This window comes from Bubalus kerabau, chromosome 2 (genome assembly GCF_029407905.1).
Source record: "Bubalus kerabau isolate K-KA32 ecotype Philippines breed swamp buffalo chromosome 2, PCC_UOA_SB_1v2, whole genome shotgun sequence".
In the NCBI taxonomy this organism is placed as follows: domain Eukaryota; kingdom Metazoa; phylum Chordata; class Mammalia; order Artiodactyla; family Bovidae; genus Bubalus; species Bubalus kerabau.
In genome coordinates, this window is record NC_073625.1 from 198588731 (window position 1) to 198608812 (window position 20082).

The 20082-nt window shown below is 43.7% G+C and overlaps 2 protein-coding genes across 4 annotated transcripts in view; one reads left to right on the top strand and one right to left on the bottom strand.

The window, feature by feature from the left end:
- Positions 1-16953, top strand: part of CAPN7 (calpain 7) — a 49848-nt gene extending 32895 nt beyond the window's left edge. For 2 of the 3 annotated variants that reach the window (XM_055569958.1, XM_055569959.1), the window contains exons 13-21: positions 6188-6332; positions 6448-6547; positions 7164-7299; positions 7874-7949; positions 11027-11172; positions 11929-11991; positions 12516-12646; positions 15584-15676; positions 15770-16953. In XM_055569958.1, the coding sequence (XP_055425933.1) occupies positions 6188-6332; positions 6448-6547; positions 7164-7299; positions 7874-7949; positions 11027-11172; positions 11929-11991; positions 12516-12646; positions 15584-15676; positions 15770-15914 (1035 nt within the window). In that variant the 3' untranslated portion in view covers positions 15915-16953. The remainder of the gene's footprint in view (positions 1-6187; positions 6333-6447; positions 6548-7163; positions 7300-7873; positions 7950-11026; positions 11173-11928; positions 11992-12515; positions 12647-15583; positions 15677-15769) is intronic. The other variant, XM_055569960.1, reaches the window with a different exon arrangement.
- Positions 16954-17685: 732 nt separating this feature from the next.
- The window catches only part of SH3BP5 (SH3 domain binding protein 5), an 81034-nt gene continuing 78637 nt past the window's right edge, over positions 17686-20082 (bottom strand). The window contains exons 8-9 of the mRNA XM_055569961.1: positions 19492-19752; positions 17686-19116 (exon numbers count right to left, since the gene is read on the bottom strand). Of these exons, the coding sequence (XP_055425936.1) occupies positions 18917-19116; positions 19492-19752 (461 nt within the window). The 3' untranslated portion in view covers positions 17686-18916. The remainder of the gene's footprint in view (positions 19117-19491; positions 19753-20082) is intronic.

Below are 20082 nucleotides of genomic sequence, written 5' to 3' on the forward strand. Positions count from 1 at the left end.
TCTTTTGATTTAGTCTGTTTACATTTAAAGTAATTATTGATAGGTATTTGTTCATCGTTTAGGGTTATTTTTGTAGTTTTTTTGGTTCCTTTCTTCTTTTGTTTTCTTTCATTGTGATTGATGACTGTCTTTAGTGTTATGTTTGGATTCCTTCCTTGTCTTTTCTGTGTGCATCTATTAGAGATTTTTGACTTGTGGTTACCCTGAGGTTTGTGTGCTGTATGCTGTGCTCAAACACTCAGTCGTGTCTGACTCTTTGTGACCCCACGGACCATAGCCTTCCAGGTTCCTCTGTCCGTGGGATTCTCCTGGCAAGAATACCATAGTGGGGTGCCATTTCCTCCTCCAGGGGATCTTCCTGACCCAGGGATTGAACCCACGTCTCTTATGTCTCCTGAACTGACCAGCAGATTCTTCACTACTAGCGCCACCTGGGAAGCCCCAAGGTGTGCGTATTACAATACATACATATCATGTGTGTGTGCATATACATATGTTTACATATGATTATTTTAAGTTCACATCCTTTTAAATTCAGATGCATTCCAACAACTATGCATTTTTACTGACACTGTCCACACTTCATGTTTCTGGCATCACATGTTACATCTCTTTGTTTCACGTATCCCTTCAGTTCAGTTTAGTCGCTCAGTTGTGTCTGACTCTTTGTGACCCCATGGACTGCAGCACGCCAGACTTCCCTGTCCATCACCAACTCCCGGAGCTTGCTCAAACTCATGTCAGTGATGCCATCCAACCATCTCAACCTGTGCCATCCCCTTCTCCTCCTGCCTTAAGTGTCCCAGCATCAGGGTCTTTTCCAGTGAGTCAGTTCTTCGCATCAGGTGGTCAAAGTATTGAAGCTTCAGCTTTGGAATCAGTCCTTCCAATGAACACCCAGGACTGATCTCCTTTAGAATGGACTGGTTGGCTCTCCTTGAAGTCCAAGGGACTCTTAAGAGTCTTCTCCAACACCACAGTTCAAAAGCATCAATTCTTCGGCGCTCAGCTTTCTTTATAGTCCAACTCTCACATCCATACATGACTACTGGAGAAACCACAGCTTTGACTAGACAGACCTTTCTTGGCATGTATGTATCTCTTTACCATACTTTTAAGTTATGTATGTATCCCTTAACTATACATATTGTGGATATAGATGATTTTACTGCTTTTGTTTATTAACCTTTCTACTAGCTTTATAAGTAGTTTATCTACTGGCTTTAGTCTGTGTAGTGTGTGTGTTTGTGTGTGTGTGTGCGTGTGTGCATGTGCATGCATGTGCGTGAGTCGTTCAGTCATGTCCGAATCTTTGTGACCCCATGGACTGTAGCCCGCTGGGCTCCCATGCCCATGGGATTCTCCAGGCAGGGTTGCTGGAGTGGGTTGCCATTTCCTTCTCCTGAGGGATCTTCCCAAGCCAGGGATTGAACCCTGGTCTCCTGCATTGCAGGTAGGTTCTTTCCCATCTGAGCCACCAGGGAAGCCCCCTTTATTGTATACCTACATTTACCAATAAGATTTTTCCTTTTGTAATTTTCTAATTTCTGGTTGTGGCCTTTTCTTTTTCACTCAGAGATATGCTTAGATATGTAAAGTGGGTTTAGTAGTGCAGAACTCTTAGCTTTTGTTTATCTGTGAAACTGTCTTACCTTTTCCTCAAATCTAAATGATAACCTTACTTGGTAGAGTATTCTTGGCTGTAGGCTTTTTTTCCTTTCAGTACTTTTAATATATTGTGCCTTTCCCTTCTGACCTGCAAGGTTTATGCTACAAGTCAGCTGATGGTCATATGGGAATTTCCTTGCTCTTCTTTTGCTGATTTTAAGATTTTCTCTTTGCCAATAATTTTTCCTATTTTAATTGCAGTGTATCTTGGTGTGGACCTTTTTGGCATCATCTTGTTTGGGACTTTCTGAGCTTCCTGCACTTGGATGTCTGTTTTCTTTCCCAGACTGGGGAAGTTTTTTAGCTATTACTTCTTCATTTAAGTTCTCTACCCCTTTCTCTATTCTCCTTCTTAGACCCCTGTGATGTGAATGTTAGGTCAATATGCTTGATATTGTCCCAGAAGTCTCTTAAAGTATCCTCATTTTTAAAAATGCTTTTCTTTCTCCAACCAGGGTGGTTTCCACTTCTCTGTCTTCCATCTCAGTGATTCATTCTTCTGTATCATCTAATCTAGCATTGATTACTTCTAGTGCATATTTTTTATTTTCACTATTGTATTCCTCAGCTGTTTGTTTCTTTTTTGTATTTTCTAACTATTTATTAAACATCTCACTGTGTTCATGCATTCTTCTCCTGAATTCATTGAACATCTTAATGATCATTACCTTGAACTCTTAATCAGGTAGATTGGTTAGTTCTTCTTCTGGGGTTTCTTTGTTCCTTCACTGGGGACCTTTTCTTTTTTTGCCTCTTTCTGCCTCGTTTTCTTTTTGTTTTTATGTGTTAACTATGTCACTTGTGTTTCTTGGTCTTGGAGAAGTGGAGACGTCCCTATGGAGGAGACGTTCTATGGGCCCGGTGGCATACACCTCCACTCGGCCAAGCTCGGTGCCCGAGCAGTGCCCTCTACGGGTTGCATGGGCCCCTCTGAGGGGCTGACTACCATGAGCCCAGTTGGATGCCAGGCCCTGCCTCACGCATAGGCTGCCCGCCACGGGTGGGCACAGTCAGGTCCCAGAGCAGCTGTCTGAGCAGCCCGGGGCGGGGCTAGAGCTGGTGCTGGTGTGCTGATGGGTTGGGCTGTGTCCCACGATTAAGGCACTTTGGAGCATGTGAAGATGGAGTGAAGTGTGGCCTGGTGATGGGTTTCCTTACCATGATAATGCTCACATTCACATCAAAATGCTATGAAAGTTACTGAGCAGAAACACAACCAGCCTGAGGAGGCTTCTCACACGATGGAATTGGCTCCGGTTTCCTTTTGAAAGGTTGCTGCTGCGAGCCCCGTGTCATGCCGGGATTTGTGATCTCTGGAGGAGAGGATTTCAATCCGAGTTCAGAGATGAAGCATGACCACTTGGAGCTTTCTGTATAGCAAAGTTTTATTTAAGTATAATAGAGGTAGAGATAGCTTCTGACAGACATCAGAGGGGACAGAAAGAGTGCCCCCTTGCTAGCTTTTAGCAAGGTGTTTTATGTCTCTTAGCAAGCCATTAATCAGACAAGAGAGACTTCTCAAGGCTGAGGAAGTTTCACCAGGCCCCTCTCCCGCAATATGCATTTTTGAGACAGGATGGCAGAGGTGTGTCATCCCCCGGCCATAAATCAATTGACAGGAATACTGGTTTATTGAGCCATCATCAGCCCAAGGTTTGAGAAAAGGAAAAAAGTTAGCCTTAGGCGGAACTATCTTGAAGAAAGGCAGTTTCCAAAGCAAACACATAGTTTCATGAATAGCTTAAGAACATTTCCACGAGGCAAACATTGGTTAGCTAGCTTGAGGCAGAACCAGGTGCCCTCCACACAGAACTAAAAGGCACCTGTTAATTCTGTGTGGAGGAGGGAAAGGACGCCGGCCGCTTGCAGTTTGTTGCTCCTGCCGCCTGGGCCCCTGGCCGTCCTACCTGTCGCCCTCTGCCTTTGGTTATGTGGTCTCTTTGTAGTCAGGGTTGATCTCTCCCGAAAGGCTTCATCATCTGTGTTAACATTTATGGGGGTTTCTTTATGATCTTTGGGTACAGATTTGAAGAATTTCCTGGGTTCATCATTTTTATGTTATTTGTGCTATCAGTTTTGAGACACCTTTTCTATTTCAAAATATTTCCCTATTGATCCATTCAGGCTTTTTTCTCTAGAACTCTTTCATGCAGATTTGCCTCATCTTTGACTAAAGCTACTCCCAATCTTACATCATTTGTGACTTTCTTTACTTAGTGATATTTTCATATTAATACTTGGGTGAAAGTGTTGTCCTTTTGTTTGACTGCCTCAAACCTCTTGTGTATTTTACGACCTTCACTTTAGTCTCAGTTATCCTCGTTTGAGTAATTTTTTTGTCTCCTTGGGGTAATATTCCATAGTCCGTTTTGATGGTACATCTCCATTTTAAGCTGCTGTCTTTAAATTCAGACAGATCTTCCCAAGTGATCCCTGAGGCTTTTCTTTTGCTGCCACTAGGAAGTACCTGGACATGGAATGTTTCATCATAAACCTGCTTACTTTCTTAGTTCTCTAGCATTTATTCCCCCATTCAGGTTCCTCTGAATTGCTGGTTTTTTATCCAAACAAAATTTGCAGCCGTGCCTTCGTGCCCTTGAATGTCAGTGATACCTGGGACCTTCCTCTGAAAAGCTTAGCAGCAATTCTTGTTTATATTTTTTACTCCTCTATACGCCTCACGTTAAAGGCTGATGAAGTCCTGAAATAAAGAGATGTTCTGCTCATGTAGAAATAGGTTTCATGAATCAGAAAGGAGTGTAGCGTTTGTTGGCTGATGTGTGGCAGGGGCAGGGTGAGGCGCAAATGATATAGAAGAGACTGAGAACAGAAATTGTATTGATGAGCTTCTCGGGAATGTAGCCTTAAAGAAAACAGTCTTATTTATGTCCAAAAGTCTACCCCAGGCCATGATTTGCCACATTTAAAATAGCAAAGAAATGTGTGTGCTTTTTTTAATATCTTCCAAATTGTTTGGTTTGTGACATCATTAGAAAAAGAATACAAGTTTCTAAGTTGACTGCTTGAAATAAGACAGATCTTTTGGATTTACATGCTCTTTTGTTTTTCTGAGTCAATATGATCAACTCTGTAGACACACCCAGTATTTATTGAGCGTTCTGAAACCGGATAATAATGTTAACCATTTCAAGGATTTTATAGTCACATTGGGGAGACAAGACTCCTGCATTAGAAGTAGGAAATGATGTAAGATAGGATATTGTTTGTTGTAAACTAACATAATACAGGTTGTTAGCCCTGTGAACTTTAAAGGAGAGGTAATAATTAAAATAAGAAGGGGCTTCCCTGGTGGCCTCAGTGGTAAAGAATCCGCCTGCCAGTGCAGGAGATGCACGAGACGCAGGTTTGATCCCTGGTGTGGGGAGATTCTGCATGCCACGGGCAACTAACTCCTGCGCCACAGCTATTGGGCTTGTGCTGTGGAGCCTGGAAACCACAACTGAGCCCACACACTGCAACTGCTGACGCCCCTGTGCTCCAGAGCTCATGCTCTGCACCAAGAGAAGCCCCCACCGCGAGAGGCCCGTGCACTGCGCCTGGAGAGCAGCCCCCCTTGTCAGAACCGGAGAAGGCCTGTGTGAAGTATCGAAGACGCAGCACGGCGGAAGATAGACGAATGATTTTTTTTTAATGATAAGAAGTTACTAAGTGCTAGAGGATTTGCCTGTGTTACTGCATTTAGTCTTCACAGCAGCTCAGAGAGAGCAGTGACCAACTAGGGCCCGCAGAGCTGACAAATAGTAGAGCTGAAATTTGGTACTGTTTCATTCTGACTGCAGAGTCCGTGTTCACTGACAGTCAGTGGAGGAAGGTGCTAAAGAGCATCTGAAAGCAGAGCAGTCAGAGGGGACCAGAGAGCCCGCAGGAGCAGGGGCAGCGTGAGCAGAGGCGTTCAGCGTGGGGACTGAGTGCGTGTCAGAGGGGACCAGAGAGCCCGCAGGGGCAGGGGCAGCGTGAGCAGAGGCGTTCAGCGCGGGGGCTGAGTGCGGTTGCCCACGGGGCTGAGAGCAGGGCGGGGGAGAGCCAGGCATGGGGACAGGGCGCTGGAAACCGGCGAGGCCACAGCACAGGAGGCCCTGAGAGGACAGGGGACCCCCCATGCTCTAGGGCAGCCTGGCCCAGAGGCACTTCCTGCCAGGATGAAACGGTCGGTGCCCGTGCTGTGCACTAATCTAGCTCCTAGGACGCTTGGTCCTTGAGCTCTTGAAATGTGACTGCTGTGACTAAGGAGCTGATTTGTAAACTTAAGTATAGATGACCAGGTGCGAAGTGGTGACGTATGGATAGCATAGCTCTAGAGATAAGGAGCCGTTTACAGCTTCTGATCGGATATGGGGCTCAGGCAAGTGCTGATTGAAGAATAGTAATTTTGGATGTTATTTGTAGGGAAAAGAAATGATAAGTATTCAAACTGCATCCTCACTTGGAGAATGATATAACTAATAAAAATGTGGTAAAACTGTTTTGTAACTTTGTTATCTCCTGGCTTTTTTAATAGGGGCTGCGATTTATCCAACTGAAAAATCCTTGGAGTCATTTACGTTGGAAGGGAAGATATAGTGAAAATGATGTAAAAAACTGGACCCCAGAGTTGCAAAAGTATTTAAACTTTGATCCTCGAACAGCTCAGAAAATAGACAATGGTAAATAACTTTTTAATTTAATAATATGTGCTTAACATGCTTTAACAGTGTAAAATGTAGTCATGTGACAAGTCATTAAGTTTTTTTTAGACTAACAAAGACATCTAATTTTTAGGAATATTTTGGATTTCGTGGGATGATCTCTGCCAGTATTATGATGTAATTTACTTGAGTTGGAATCCAGGTCTTTTTAAAGAATCAACATGTATTCACAGGTAACTTTTTTGCACATTTCAAAATATGCTTCATAGTACTGTCCCTTTTTTCATTTAAAATGAAATTATTTGGGAAGACTAGTATTCTCTCTTTTTATCATGCCCATAGAGGGCTTCCCTAGTAGCTGAGCTAGCAAAGAATCTGCCTGCCATGCAGGAGACCCCGATTCATTTCCTGGGTTGGGAAGATCCGCTGGAGAAGGGATTGGCTACCCACTCCGGTGTTCTTGGGCTTCCCTGGTGGCTCAGCTGGTAAAGAATCTGCCCGCAATGTGGGAGACCTGGGTTCGATCTCTGGCTTGGGAAGATCCCCTGGAGGAGGGCATGGCAGCCCACTCCAGTATTCTTGCCTGGAGAATCCCCATGGACAGAGGAGCCTGGTGGTCTACAGTTCATGGGGTCACAGAGAATGACTGAGCGACTGAGCACGCAGCATGCAGAGGACTGTCATGTAATAGTCACTCTCTTTGTATGCGTCTTGATTATGCCAAAAGAAAACAAGAAAACCTTAAAACCTAATTGTATTTGAAGCAAAACTTTTAAAAACAGCGTTTCAGCTTAGCTCTGAGACATGTAATTCTGGCCTCCGTGCTGATGTTGTGATGTTGTCTCCTAGTACTTGGGATGCCAAGCAAGGACCCGTGAAGGACGCCTACAGCCTGGCCAACAACCCCCAGTACAAGCTGGAGGTGCAGTGTCCACAGGGGGGCGCCGCGGTCTGGGTTTTGCTTAGTAGGCACATAATGGACAAGGTACTGGTACCCTCCTCACATCCCATACAGACTTTCTTTCAAATATAACTAGACCAACGTGAGCAAGACATGCAACTTCATCACCAGCCTGTTTCCTTTATATAGGTGGCTCGAAAATAGTGTTTTCTTAGATAAATGTTTTCCTCAAAGGAAATTGATAATTTATAATTATACACTTCAAATCTCTTTCAGAAATCATGTATGAAGAGTGAGGGAGTCTATGCTTTCTAGGGAGAGTTTTAGTGTTGATTATATATGCTTTAGGTCTTAAGAATATTAACATAAAAATATGCTAAGGGGTTTTTGGAAATGTTGATGCATTAAGCCTGGTTTTGTAAAGGGTAACCATAATTGTAATGGTTTTTAGAGTCTTTTTGTAGTATATTGCTTCATACAGCATGCTCATCTACTGAAATTACAGTTTAATTGACATACTTTATAACACTAAATAGAAATGCTCTTAAGCTTAGAAATAATCTCCTTCTCCTCCCCTCCCCACCTACACACACACACACACACACAGGAACATAGTGAGTAGATTTTCCTAACCATATTGAATTATTTGTGCTTCTAGGATGATTTTGCAAATAATCGAGAATTTATCACAATGGTTGTATACAAGACTGATGGGAAAAAAGTTTATTACCCAGGTATGTTTAGTAAACAGACATTCAAACAAACATTAAAATTCTATTTGTGTGGTTAATTTGAAAAATGACAAATTTTATGTAGGTAATATACATAAATTAATAATTATGCTGATAGGACTAATAGAAGCCCCTCAAACAGATGTGTGGATATTTATGCTACTTGTGTGTGTTATTTTTTTTAATTTAGAGACCTCAGGAATTTGCAATTTCTGCACTCTCGCACATTGCCGTCAGAGCTTTATTTCTAAAATTTAAATCCTGTCTTTTTCTCTGATCAGAAAATCTGTGGTTTTCTGTGGACTCATGGATAAAAAGTCCAGGCTCTTGAGTGAGATGTCTGAGGCTTTTTACACTCTGGCCTTCTCCTTAAGGCACCCTCGGCGCAGGTCTGGCTGCTCCTGAACATATCACGCCCGTGTTGCCCTCCTCTCTTTCAGTTCTTCCGCCAAGAGTCTCTTCTCCCTGGCCTCTGCCCGCATATTCCTTTTCCTCTATTCTTTGTAATGAATGTGGTTAAGATCCAGTTTATGTCATTTCCTCTGTGATAACCTTCCTGCCAGACAGTGAATCTTGCCCTAAGGCATTGACTTACTGTGTTGAGACCATTTTGCTTTCACATCAAAAGAAAATTTTTTTATCATTTACTGCATGGTAGAACTATTGGTTTATATTCTAGTTTGGGAGACAAAAAGAGAAAAAAAACTTAATAATGACACCTATGTAGAAAGAAATAACATAGGGTGTTCGTGACTGCTTGGTCACTTTGGTTGGGTGGCCGTGGAAGACCTTGTTGAGAAGGAGGAAGAGAACCTCTGAATGACGAACAGGAGTCAGTCATGCAAAGACAGAGGTAATATAGCATTGCAGGCAGAGGAAACAGCCAGTGCAGGGACCCTAACATGGGCCAAACATGGTGCTTCCTGGGAAGAGAAGGAAGACCAGGATGCCTGGGCACTGTGGTGTCAGAAGCGGTCAGATGGATGCAGGCTTAGATCACGTAAGGTTCCAGCAGCCCAGCCCAGGAAAGGGTCAGAATTTTGCTCCAAGCATGATGGAAATCTTTGGAGGATTTCAGGAAAATGACATTATCTGATGTGTGTGTGGTTTTTGTTTTTAAGAAAATTCTTTGTAGACTATATTGGCGATGGCAAAAATTGGAAGCAGCGAGCCCAATTAGGTGCTTTTTATTTCTGTGAGGCGCGACGGTGGTTTCAACTTGTGGTGGTAAAGTGGAGATGAGGAGGGGATAGGTGTGGGTTTGGTTAGGATTGTCAGGACTTGCTGGGTTAGTCGGGGGTGGCAGGAGTCCAGGACAACCCCTGTATTTTGGGCTTGAGAAGCAGAAAGGTGTAACGTTGACTGCGATGCGGGAGCCGGGCAGGGAGCAGATCTGCTGTGGAGTGAAGCAGAAGTTAACTTTGGGTCTTGTTAAATTGGAGATCCCTGTTAGCTCTCCCATTGCTGTAACCTGTTGAGATTAGATTAGAGACAAGTGCCCCGGCAGCATCTTTGACCTTGACAGGGACAGAGTGGCCACAGGTGGGCTGGGATCCCAGGGGAAAGCATCGGGCGTGCCTGAGGTGAGGCTCTCTGAAGAAGGCCGTGCGGAGGAGCAGGCACCGATGGCTAAGCTGGGGTCAGAAGTGGTTTTGTCAAGTTTCGTTTTGCTCGATCTTAGGAAAAGGTGGCCTTCTTCCCCCGCTGCACCAAGGGTATCCTGAGGTTCTCTGGGATGGGCATGGCACACAGTCGGTCCAGTGATAAACATCAAGTTAAACAAGCCACATTTTCCATGTTGGTCATTATACATCCAGACACAAAGGTTGTGAGTTATGATCCTAACATTAACGTGTTACACGGCTTTTGAATTTCAAAGAACTTCTTACTCTTTGTGCTTGGATTTTTTAAAAAACAATTTCCTTCCTCTCTTACACAGAGCAACTTTGCCACTCCAGGGCACTTTCTGGTTTACAGTTTTATTTTGATCACGACACTTGGAAGTAAATTGGACTGTTCTCCATCCAACAGAAAAGTAAACTGCGACATAGGTCAGACTGCTCCAGATCACAGACGTGCCAGTCCTTTCCCCTCATGCTAGGTCACACCACCTCTAAGCACACTACATTTGAGATGCTAAAATCTTTTCCACAGGTTACATTATCAGTATTCAGTGTTTCTAAATATTATCAGCAATATAGCATTGATCTTAAATGACTTAATTGATATGCATGAAATGACTTTATTGTATCAGCCTTGATTCATGAGCCTGTCAAAGAATATCTCAGGCAGCAAAATACTGGAAATAAACCAGATCTGCACATCGTCTGAACACTAGATGGGGAAGCACACACACAGGGTGTCTGTGTCACGTGATGGCATGTGCTGTTGCACATGCAGATTTGAAAGGAGTAAACCTGTGTAGACCAACACGGATCTCAGAAACCTGAGTGAGAAATGAGGTGCAGAACAAGACACATGCTGCTGCTTTTTTTAGATGCATGGTCACAAGTGTGTGTGTGTGTGTGTGTGTGTGTGTGTGTGTGTGTGTGTCTGTGTGTATAAAAGTCGGCAGAGATGCCCATCAAATCCATCAGAGTGGAATGGAATAAGACTTAATGGTGGTGGTTAAAGGAACTTTGTTTTACAAAGAAGCTAATATGACAAAAAAAGATAATTGAATCCTGAGTGCTAGAGAATATAGATAACGTGTTTATATACTTCTTTGTATCTTTTTAAAAAATTTCCTCAAAAGGAAAAAAGAAGTTAATGTTGATTTTAAAATCCTCTGCCAGGAGAGAAAAATAAGTCACAGGGCAAATAGCAGGGATTATCATATACCTCGTTGAATGTATTCCAAAAAAGATTGCTTTCTGTGTATTAGAAATTATTTACTTTTCAAGTTTTAAGTAGTTTAAAGTTTTAAATTGAAATTGTAATTCTTCAATACCATTGTATTTTAAAGACAGAATTAAGGGAATGTCCATCCATTTAATTATTTTTCCTACCATCAACCATAAAACTTAAAAACTACAGAGAATAAAGTCCCATCTTCTGTAAACCTACTTGTTTGTTTGCAGCTGACCCACCTCCATACATTGATGGGATTCGAATTAACAGCCCTCACTATTTGACTAAGATAAAGCTAACCACTCCGGGGACCCACACCTTTACGCTAGTGGTTTCCCAGTATGAAAAACAGAACACAATTCATTACACAGTGCGGGTAAGTAAACCAACACAACAGAATGACGATAGAAAGTGCATAACGTCTATGCTTGTGAGGTTATCTACAAAAAGGTTTATTTATAAAGATTAATCTCTATATACTGCTGAGTGTGTATTTATCTGTATAACAGTTGTGTTAAATTATGATGATTCATGCAGAAAATAATGTTTTTGAACAGTAACGAAATGTTTTTATTTTGAATAACATTTTGAATGAATATTTTAGGTTTTAGAGTAGTGGTTTAGTCCCAAGGCAAATGTGGTGTATTGGACCAATAAACTCACAGAGCAATAAAAACTCCTTTCGTCATCATAATACTTTATTGACTTAAGAAAACCTTGAACTTACTGAAAGGAAACTGACTGCCTGTAAACATATTGCTCTCATGTAACTGGAAAGGTCATTGTAATTGTGTTCTTCATAGATTTGTTTGCCGTAACTTAGTAAAGAAGCGCAAAGGAATAGATTTTTAGTGATGAAAGGGACACTGGGGAGCTGCTTTCTTAAGATGCAGAAACCAAGGCCTGGGGGGTTGTGGTGTGTCCCGAGCCGCAGTTGGTGGCAGCGGAGCCAAGATAAGCACCCTGGCCGCCCACCTGCAGTCCTTTAATCCTGCCTTGATACAGGAGGCCCACAGAATCGGGGCTGTCAACTACCCCAGCTGATTTCTCAGTCTTCCAGAACATTCTAAAGTGTGTTTTTGTAAGTATACATTGTATCACTATGATAATTTTTTTTTTTTTTCCACTCTAGGTATACTCAGCATGCAGCTTTACTTTTTCAAAGATTCCTTCTCCATACACTGTATCAAAACAGGTAAAAGAGATTTTTTTCTTTGCCTCACAGTCTCATTGAAATCTTAGAAGTCCCTTTTTTTTTCTTTCACATTTAAGTTTCTTACAAAGTAAAAACATTCTAGGATTAAGTATAGTCTCCAGTCCGGGTTGGAACACACAAACCTCAGTGGGCGCTGAGTGATTCTGGGGAAAAAGTTGAATTCAGAGAAAGAAGATGCATGCAGGCCTTGCTCAGCAGGGAAGGCGGTGTGCATGAACCTTTTACACAGAATTTGAGATTGATTCTACAGGGTGGGCTGGACGTGGGCAAGAGGATTTGAGGGAGAATTCTTGGCAAGGAGGACTCAAAGACGGAGGGTAGAGACAGGGCTGAGACAGCAAAGTGGCCGGGCTGACTTGGAGAGTTACACTGAAGAGATAGATGATGCAGCCACAGTGGAGAGCTGCCTTTTTTCTTTTCAAAGGCGCAGAGGAATTTTATTGTCTTTAAAGCAGAATTCTAGAATGTGAAGTTTTGTTAATACAAAGGCTTTGTTTTATTAGATTAATGGAAAGTGGAGTGGTCAGAGTGCCGGAGGATGTGGAAATTTCCAAGAGACTCACAAAAATAACCCCATTTACCAATTCCATATAGAAAAGACTGGGCCGCTACTGATCGAGCTAAGAGGACCAAGGTTTGTGATAAGTTAACTTTCTTAAATTAATGATACTGTGTTAAAAATGAGCTTAGTGGAACAGAATAGGGTTTTGAAACATATTCGTACGGACACTTTGTCTGTGATTAGAGACAGTATTGCATAAAAGTGAGGAAGAGGTGCTGGAATAATTAATATCTATGTACAAGAAAGGTGATCAGGCCTCTGACTCACATCCAGTCTAAAATTCAGTTCCAGATAGCTTACTGATAACAGGAGATAATAGCCTCAGGATAAGGAAAGACATCTCAAGACAACAAGCACATAAAAAGATTTGTAAATATCCTACGTTAGTAAGAAAAAAGTCTGTAGGTTTTAAAAAATAACAAAAATTAAAACTTTTAACAGGCATGTCGTAAGAGAAACAATCCAAACAGCCAATAGATTGTAAGAGCCAAAATTTAGAACAGCCAGTGTTCCTCAGTGGCTTTAAAAGACTATAAAATAGTCATGCAGTAGAGTCCTGCATAACAGTGAAAATAAAGAACAGCTCCCCACAACACGCTGGGTGGGTCTCAGGACCGAGGCTGAGCTGAGCGACAGAAGCCACACAGCACAATATATACTGTGCTTCCACTTGCGTGAAGTCAAGAACAGGTGAAACTATCGTTGAAGGATGGACACTTAGGTAGTCACACTGTAGGAAGGGCAGGAGAGGGACCAGTAGACAGAAGCTGTGATCAGAGGGCCACACAGGGGCTCTCCTCACGGCACTGAGGGTTTTGTCGATTGCCGGGGGAGTAGCTGGGCTTCTGTTCACTTTTGTGAAGCCACATATGTTTCATGTGCACTGTCTTACATTTCTTGTGTATTGTGTTATAGTTCACAGTTTTAAAAGGTTTAAAAAAGAGAAGACAAATAAAAATAGTACCATCTTCTAAATAAAACGAGGCTTAATTCTGCCTGCCTGTAATTACAAACTGTTTTGAAAGAAACTAATAATCCTATGGATCAGATCAGATCAGATCAGTCGCTCAGTCGTGTCTGACTCTTTGCGACCCTGTGAATCGCAGCACGCCAGGCCTCCCTGTCCATCACCAACTCCCGGAGTTCACTGAGACTCACATCCATCGAGTCAGTGATGCCATCCAGCCATCTCATCCTCTGTTGTCCCCTTCTCCTCTTGCCCCCAATCCCTCCCAGCATCAGAGTTTTTTCCAATGAGTCAACTCTTCGCATGAGGTGGCCAAAGTACTGGAGTTTCAGCTTTAGCATCATTCCTTCCAAAGAAATCCCAGGGCTGATCTCCTTCAGAATGGACTGGTTGGATCTCCTTGCAGTCCAAGGGACTCTCAAGAGTCTTCTCCAACACCACAGTTCAAAAGCATCAATTCTTCAGCATTCAACCTTCTTCACAGTCCAACTCTCACATCCATACATGACCACTGGAAAAACCATAGCCTTGACTAGACGGACCTTTGTTGGCAAAGTAATGTCTCTGCTTTTAAATATGCTATCTAGGTTGGTCATAACTTTCCTTCCAAGGAGTAAGTGTCTTTTAATTTCATGGCTGCAGTCACCATCTGTGATTTTGGAGCCCAGAAAAATAAAGTCTGACACTGTTTCCACTGTTTCCCCATCTATTTGCCATGAAGTGATGGGACCGGATGCCATGATCTTCGTTTTCTGAATGTTGAGCTTTAAGCCAACTTTTTCACTCTCCACTTTCACTTTCATCAAGAGGCTTTTTAGTTCCTCTTCACTTTCTGCCATAAGGGTAGGACTAAGCTATTTTTCTGCAATCATTTTCAAAAATGTCACCAGTTTGATAGGCAAAACAAGGTACATAATTGCCCTTTTGTATTTCATTTCTAGGAAGCTTGAATATAGAAAAATGTTTATTGACTGTGTATTTTTTCTTTCTTCATATATTTAATTCATATCTTTTGCCCATTTTTATGTTGCACTTGTCATGTTTTTCTTAATTGTAAGCATGAATAAGGGTATGTATGTAGAATATTAACTCCACATATTTGCAGGCATTTTTCCCAGATTTTTTTTCTCACATAACAAAAAAATTTTTTTCATTATAATCAAATCTGTTTCTTTTGGTTTATTTTGCTGTAGCCAGGAAATCTTGCCTTAATATCAAAGTTTCACTGTATTTTCTTCTAGTTGTTTTATGGTTTTAATTCTTTTTTAAATACATATGGATTGTGTTTTATATTTGGTGTGAAATACAGTGTAACAATTTTTTTTCTAAGTTTTTGTCATCACCACCTGCGTAAATAATCCTTTCCCTACTGATTTGGAACGTCACATCTACTGTAGGCCAATTCTTCTGTAAATTTAGATTTTATTTCAGGGTTCTCCCCCCCCCCTTTTTTTTTTTTTTGCCTAATACACTATTTTAACATTATTCTCTGAGAGCCTGTGATAAAAATACAGTCTCTTCTAAAGTAAATTTTGTAAAATGTCCACTTTTATGGCTTCAACTTAAAAAGATAAATGATGTTTTCTGTAATTAAGAGTAAAAATAGTATGCATGTGCCTCAGAGTGCTGTTTCCTCCTACTGAAGCTTTAGAAACATGTACTTAATAGTCTCTCTGCACTTGAGGTAGGAGAAGGCAATTGCACCCCACTCCAGTACTCTTGCCTGGAAAATCCCATGGACAGAGGAGCCTGGAAGGCTGTAGTCTATGGGGTCGAAAAGAGTCGGACAAGACTCAGTGACTTCACTTTCACTTTTCACTTTCACGCATTGGAGAAGGAAATGGCAACCCACTCCAGTGTTCTTGCCTGGAGAATCCCAGGGACGGGGGAGCCTGGTGGGCTGCCGTCTATGGGGTTGCACAAAGTTGGAGACGACTAACGTGACTTAGCAGCAGCAGCAGCACTTAGGTATAGTTATTTTGGGTATATGTGTGAGACAACTTAGTAACAGTAGTGATTTACTCTCTTTTTTTTACTGCTAGGCAGTACAGTGTTGGATTTGAAGTTGTAACAGTTTCTGTGGTGGGAGACCCTGGTCCCCACGGGTTCCAGAGGAGATCTAGTGGTGACTACAGGTAATGCTGGTCCGTTGATAGCTGTCTAATTCACACTCTGCTTTCTGGGGCAGCATCACTTAAAAACCTTGTTCTCATTTTCCCTGAACATAGGTGTGGGTTTTGCTACCTGGAACTAGAAAATATACCTGCTGGGATCTACAATATCATTCCCAGTACTTTCTTGCCTAAGCAAGAAGGACCCTTTTTCTTGGACTTTAATAGTATTATCCCCATCAAGACAACACAACTGCAGTGACAGAAACCTCAGCGATCGCTGGATCTTACCCTCACCAACGTCAGCTCTTCAACTGAGGACACTGTAACGCAGCAGTCAGAATGGAACGGAATCTCTCCAGACGTTCCTGTGGGGTCTGGTGCTGAAGTCAGGGTGTGTGGTGAGAACTGTGTGTAGTCAGAATTACCCTCTGTCACTCAGAAGTACTGTTTACGTGGTTTTGTGTGTATGCAGAGTGGGCTTGCACTTAGGGGCCATGTTATATAAAAGCGTGTAGATGATTGTAAAGGTTAGACGCAGTCAAGCACTGGGATGGACGCCCTTGCCTGAGACCACATGAGGGATGCAGACTCGTGGAGCAGAACAGCGGGCTGGGATGCTGCTCTGGAGTCATTTCGCACGTGCTGTAAGGTAAACCTGCTTGTGGTTTTAACCCTCCTGTGTGTCCTGGGCAACAAATGACCAAATGAATTGTGTTACCATGAGATTTTAGCTCTGTGTTATTTATGACTTTAAGTGTTTACTGTTGCCCAGAGGTCATGAAAGGATAAAGCCTTTAAGAAACAGTTAACTTTATAGTGTGGAGATGCTCATGCTTAAGAGTGAAGGTTGCTGAGGCTGGACACCTGTCTCCCATTGACTCATTGAAGAGGACTGAGATATAGTCATGAGTGCCGTTTGATCAGGTTGAGGAAAGCAGTAGTCTAAGACACTGAAGACATTACAATTCAGTTTGTATAGCCTATCTTTAAATTGCTCCATATAGTTCAGTGTTCTTATGGTAAGAGCACTCTAAAAAAACATGATTAAGAATTTAATACATGGTGATTGGGTCGCAAGATACTGTTATGTGTAAATTCCCCATTGTTTACATAAAAATCCATTAGAGTAGAATGATGCTCAGTCAAGATTTTAAAGATCTAAAAATAGTGGAATTTTTCATCTCTATTAAAACTTTTGTATTTCTATTATCTTTAATCGAAATAAAATGTTTATACTTATGGCAACTGCATAGTTTAACCTAGAGGAATTATTAAAGAACTTCATGTGGTATGTTCCATCTATGTTCCATGACTTGCATGAAAATTCACATTTTTACCCAAAAAAAAAGTGTTTTTCATTCAGGCTAGTGGCAAATTGTTGTATTACTGAGATTTCATTTTGTTAAATACTTCAGTGCTTTCACTTTTAACGTATTTTAGGTGGATTAATTTTCTGTGACTTTAAAGAAAAATCTAAAGCATAACAGGCATATTTATTATAGGCATGATTTGAGCCTTGTGTGTTAAAGATCTTATCATAGATGCAAACTGAGACCTAATCCCTGCCTTCAAAAACCCAATGGAGGAGACCTATTTAAACAATATTGTATTGTAATGCTGAATTCTGTAGAGAGCTCTAAACAGAGCCCATGACGACTAACTTTGGTTGGACTAGTATAGAAAGAGAATAGAATCAGCTGGGGAGCTTTTCAAAGCCCAGTGCCCAGGGCTGCCCGCATCACTCACCAGCCCCTGCGGCTGAGACCGGGAGACGCCCAGGCCTCCAGCCTAGGCGCCTGTATTTATTTCGCGGCCACCATGTCTCCATACTGCTCGGCTTCAGTAGCAGCAGAAGTGGAATTCCAATTCACACCTGCTAATCAGGGTGTACACTGTTAGGACCCAGGACCTTAACTGAAAATAAGAACAGGTGACCAGTGAACGCATGCTTCTGCTCATGGCAAGAGGACTGCCTCGAACAGAAGATTTGGGCAGTATCAGGATTCCTTATCTGAAGTCACAAAAAGACATTTTCTTAAGCCATTTTTATTACACTCAAGGTATTAAGACAAGTACAAAATAACCTTGTAATCAGGATACTGTATCAGTCATTAAAAAGAGAAAACAGGACAGTGTGAAGAGATTTACAAATGACACATATATATAAGCTGACAGACTTGAATGGGGTTTTTTTTTTTCCGTTTAGAAATGCTGTTTTCTTAACAAAAAAGGACAATTAAAATACAATGCTCTAAATACGGGCCATGAAAACAAGAAAAGCGGTCCTACAACACTTAATACTATTAGCATAACAGACACCATTGCTTCTGTTAACAGCCTCTGCCACCTGTGCCCACTCCCTTTCCTAGCTGTAAGGAACAGTTTCCTCTTAAGAAATACTAGTGCAGCATAACCCTTAAATAACTGTTTATTTTTAAAAGTTACAGCCTACAGAAAAACCAACACCTTGTCGATCTAGAACAACACTGGCCACCATTCCTCATGCACGGGTCTTAGAATAAGTCCCCCTGGCTGGTGGGGTGAGGTTTGCGCGACAGGACTCGCCCCCCGCAGCCACAGGCCCTCATCCACGACAGGCCCCTGCCCGTGTCCCCCCTATCCCCACGTGGCATTCACCCTTCCCACCCCAAAAAGTGCAGCTCATGGCAGCCTTTGACAAAGAAAAGGATTTTAACGGGCGTCCCAGGAAACACACTTTTTTTTTAAATCCCGTCTGAAAACCAGAGATGATGAAAATGAATTCTGTTCTTGGATTTTTTTTTTTTTTTTTTAAAGCCTTCACTGGATCAGAAAGCATTGTTGCGAATATTTGAGTTTCATTTGCATGCACTTGTTTTCCTTTAGATCCCACCCCCGGGATCTAAAGGAGAGAACAAGGCCATTTTCCCAAATAAGTGGGCCCTTGAGTCTGCTGGGGGCTCAGCTCCCTGGGCCCTCGGCTGGCTCAGGGTCTTTTCTGGGAACAGGTTACTGCTTGCACAACACCGTGACAGGGACCGTTCCAACAAAGGCCGTGGACGCGGTCACAGCCCGCCCGCAACAACTGTCTCTGCAACGGAAAACACACCAGCCCAGGAGCACTCACCCCGAAGACAGACCTCCAGCCCTGAGCCCACTGAAGCGTCATTCGTGCAATTTAGAGGAAAGGGCTGGGATTTGGCATATATTTTGTGATTATTGGCACAATGTTCTCCGTCCGGTTCATGTATAAACACTGGCCCGCGCCGGGGCCAGGGCGTGTCAGCCGATCTGCACCACGTGTGTGTCTGTGAGGCCCGCACGCCCGGGGCCCCGCAGGGACAGCCGCTGCACCCCGTCCTCCATGGCCTGGCCGGCGGGCTTCGGGGGGCTCCTGCCGCCGTCGCCGCTGCTGCTGCCCAGCCTCCGGTGGCCACCCGCCTTGTCACCCGTCTTATTCTCTGCCCCCTCCGCTCTGTCCCCTGTGGAAACAGAAAGACCCGGCAGTGAGTCCTGGCAGTCCCAGGGGTCACCCGGGCCCCCCACAGCCAGCCAGCCAGCTGCACCTCCAGATGCCCAGGGGGCACAGAAGCACCTCCGCCACAGCAGCGCCTCCTGCTTTTCCTCCCTGAGAAGCTGTAGACGCCCCTGACCCTCGGAGATGAGACCTGTCCTATGCTAACAGCCGGGAAACAGAAGCCTCTCCAGTGGGGGTGCCTGTCCAGAGGACTGTTGTGATGAGAGAGACCGAATCACGTTGGGAGCCACACCGCAATGCGTTCAGAGAGGCCCCGATTGCAGCATCGAGCCTGGGGTCCCCGCCTCCCCCCAGCCCAGGGGCAGGGGGCTGCACTCACCTCGTTCCACCTCGCACTCGGGGGACGAGGCCCCGCTGCACTCGCTGCGGGGGCCCAACCCCGGGAACAGCACCCCGAACTCCGACAGGGACACGGGGCTGGGCAGGTCCAGGCTGGCGGGCCGCACGGCCGCGGGGAACTGCTCGGGCATCTCCGATGGGCTTGTGGGCCCTGAGCTGAAGCTGGACAGGGACTGGGTTTCCGAGTCGTCCTCAGACACAAAGGCGCTGCAGCTGTCATCTTCGAAGGCCTCGGAGGCCACTGGGAGGGGGGAAGAGCTGCCACTCAGTCTCACCAAGGGCCACCTGGTCCCTGACACACCCTCCGGGTGTCCCCGCTGCAGAGATGGGGCCAGGAAGCTGCAGGACCCAGCCACGAGCCGCGGCCGCCTCAGCTCACGAGACCAGACTCCAGAGCAGCCCGAAGGGAGGAGGCTGGACCTACCAACGGCCAGGGTCCTTAACATCACTCTGCAGCCCCCGTCCCAGAAGTCACTGTCACCAGACACTGCCTGAGGTGGAATGGAAGGCGAATTCAGCCTCAGGTTGGGTTTTTCTCTCTACCCCGGGCCCCAAAACGGACCCCCACAGG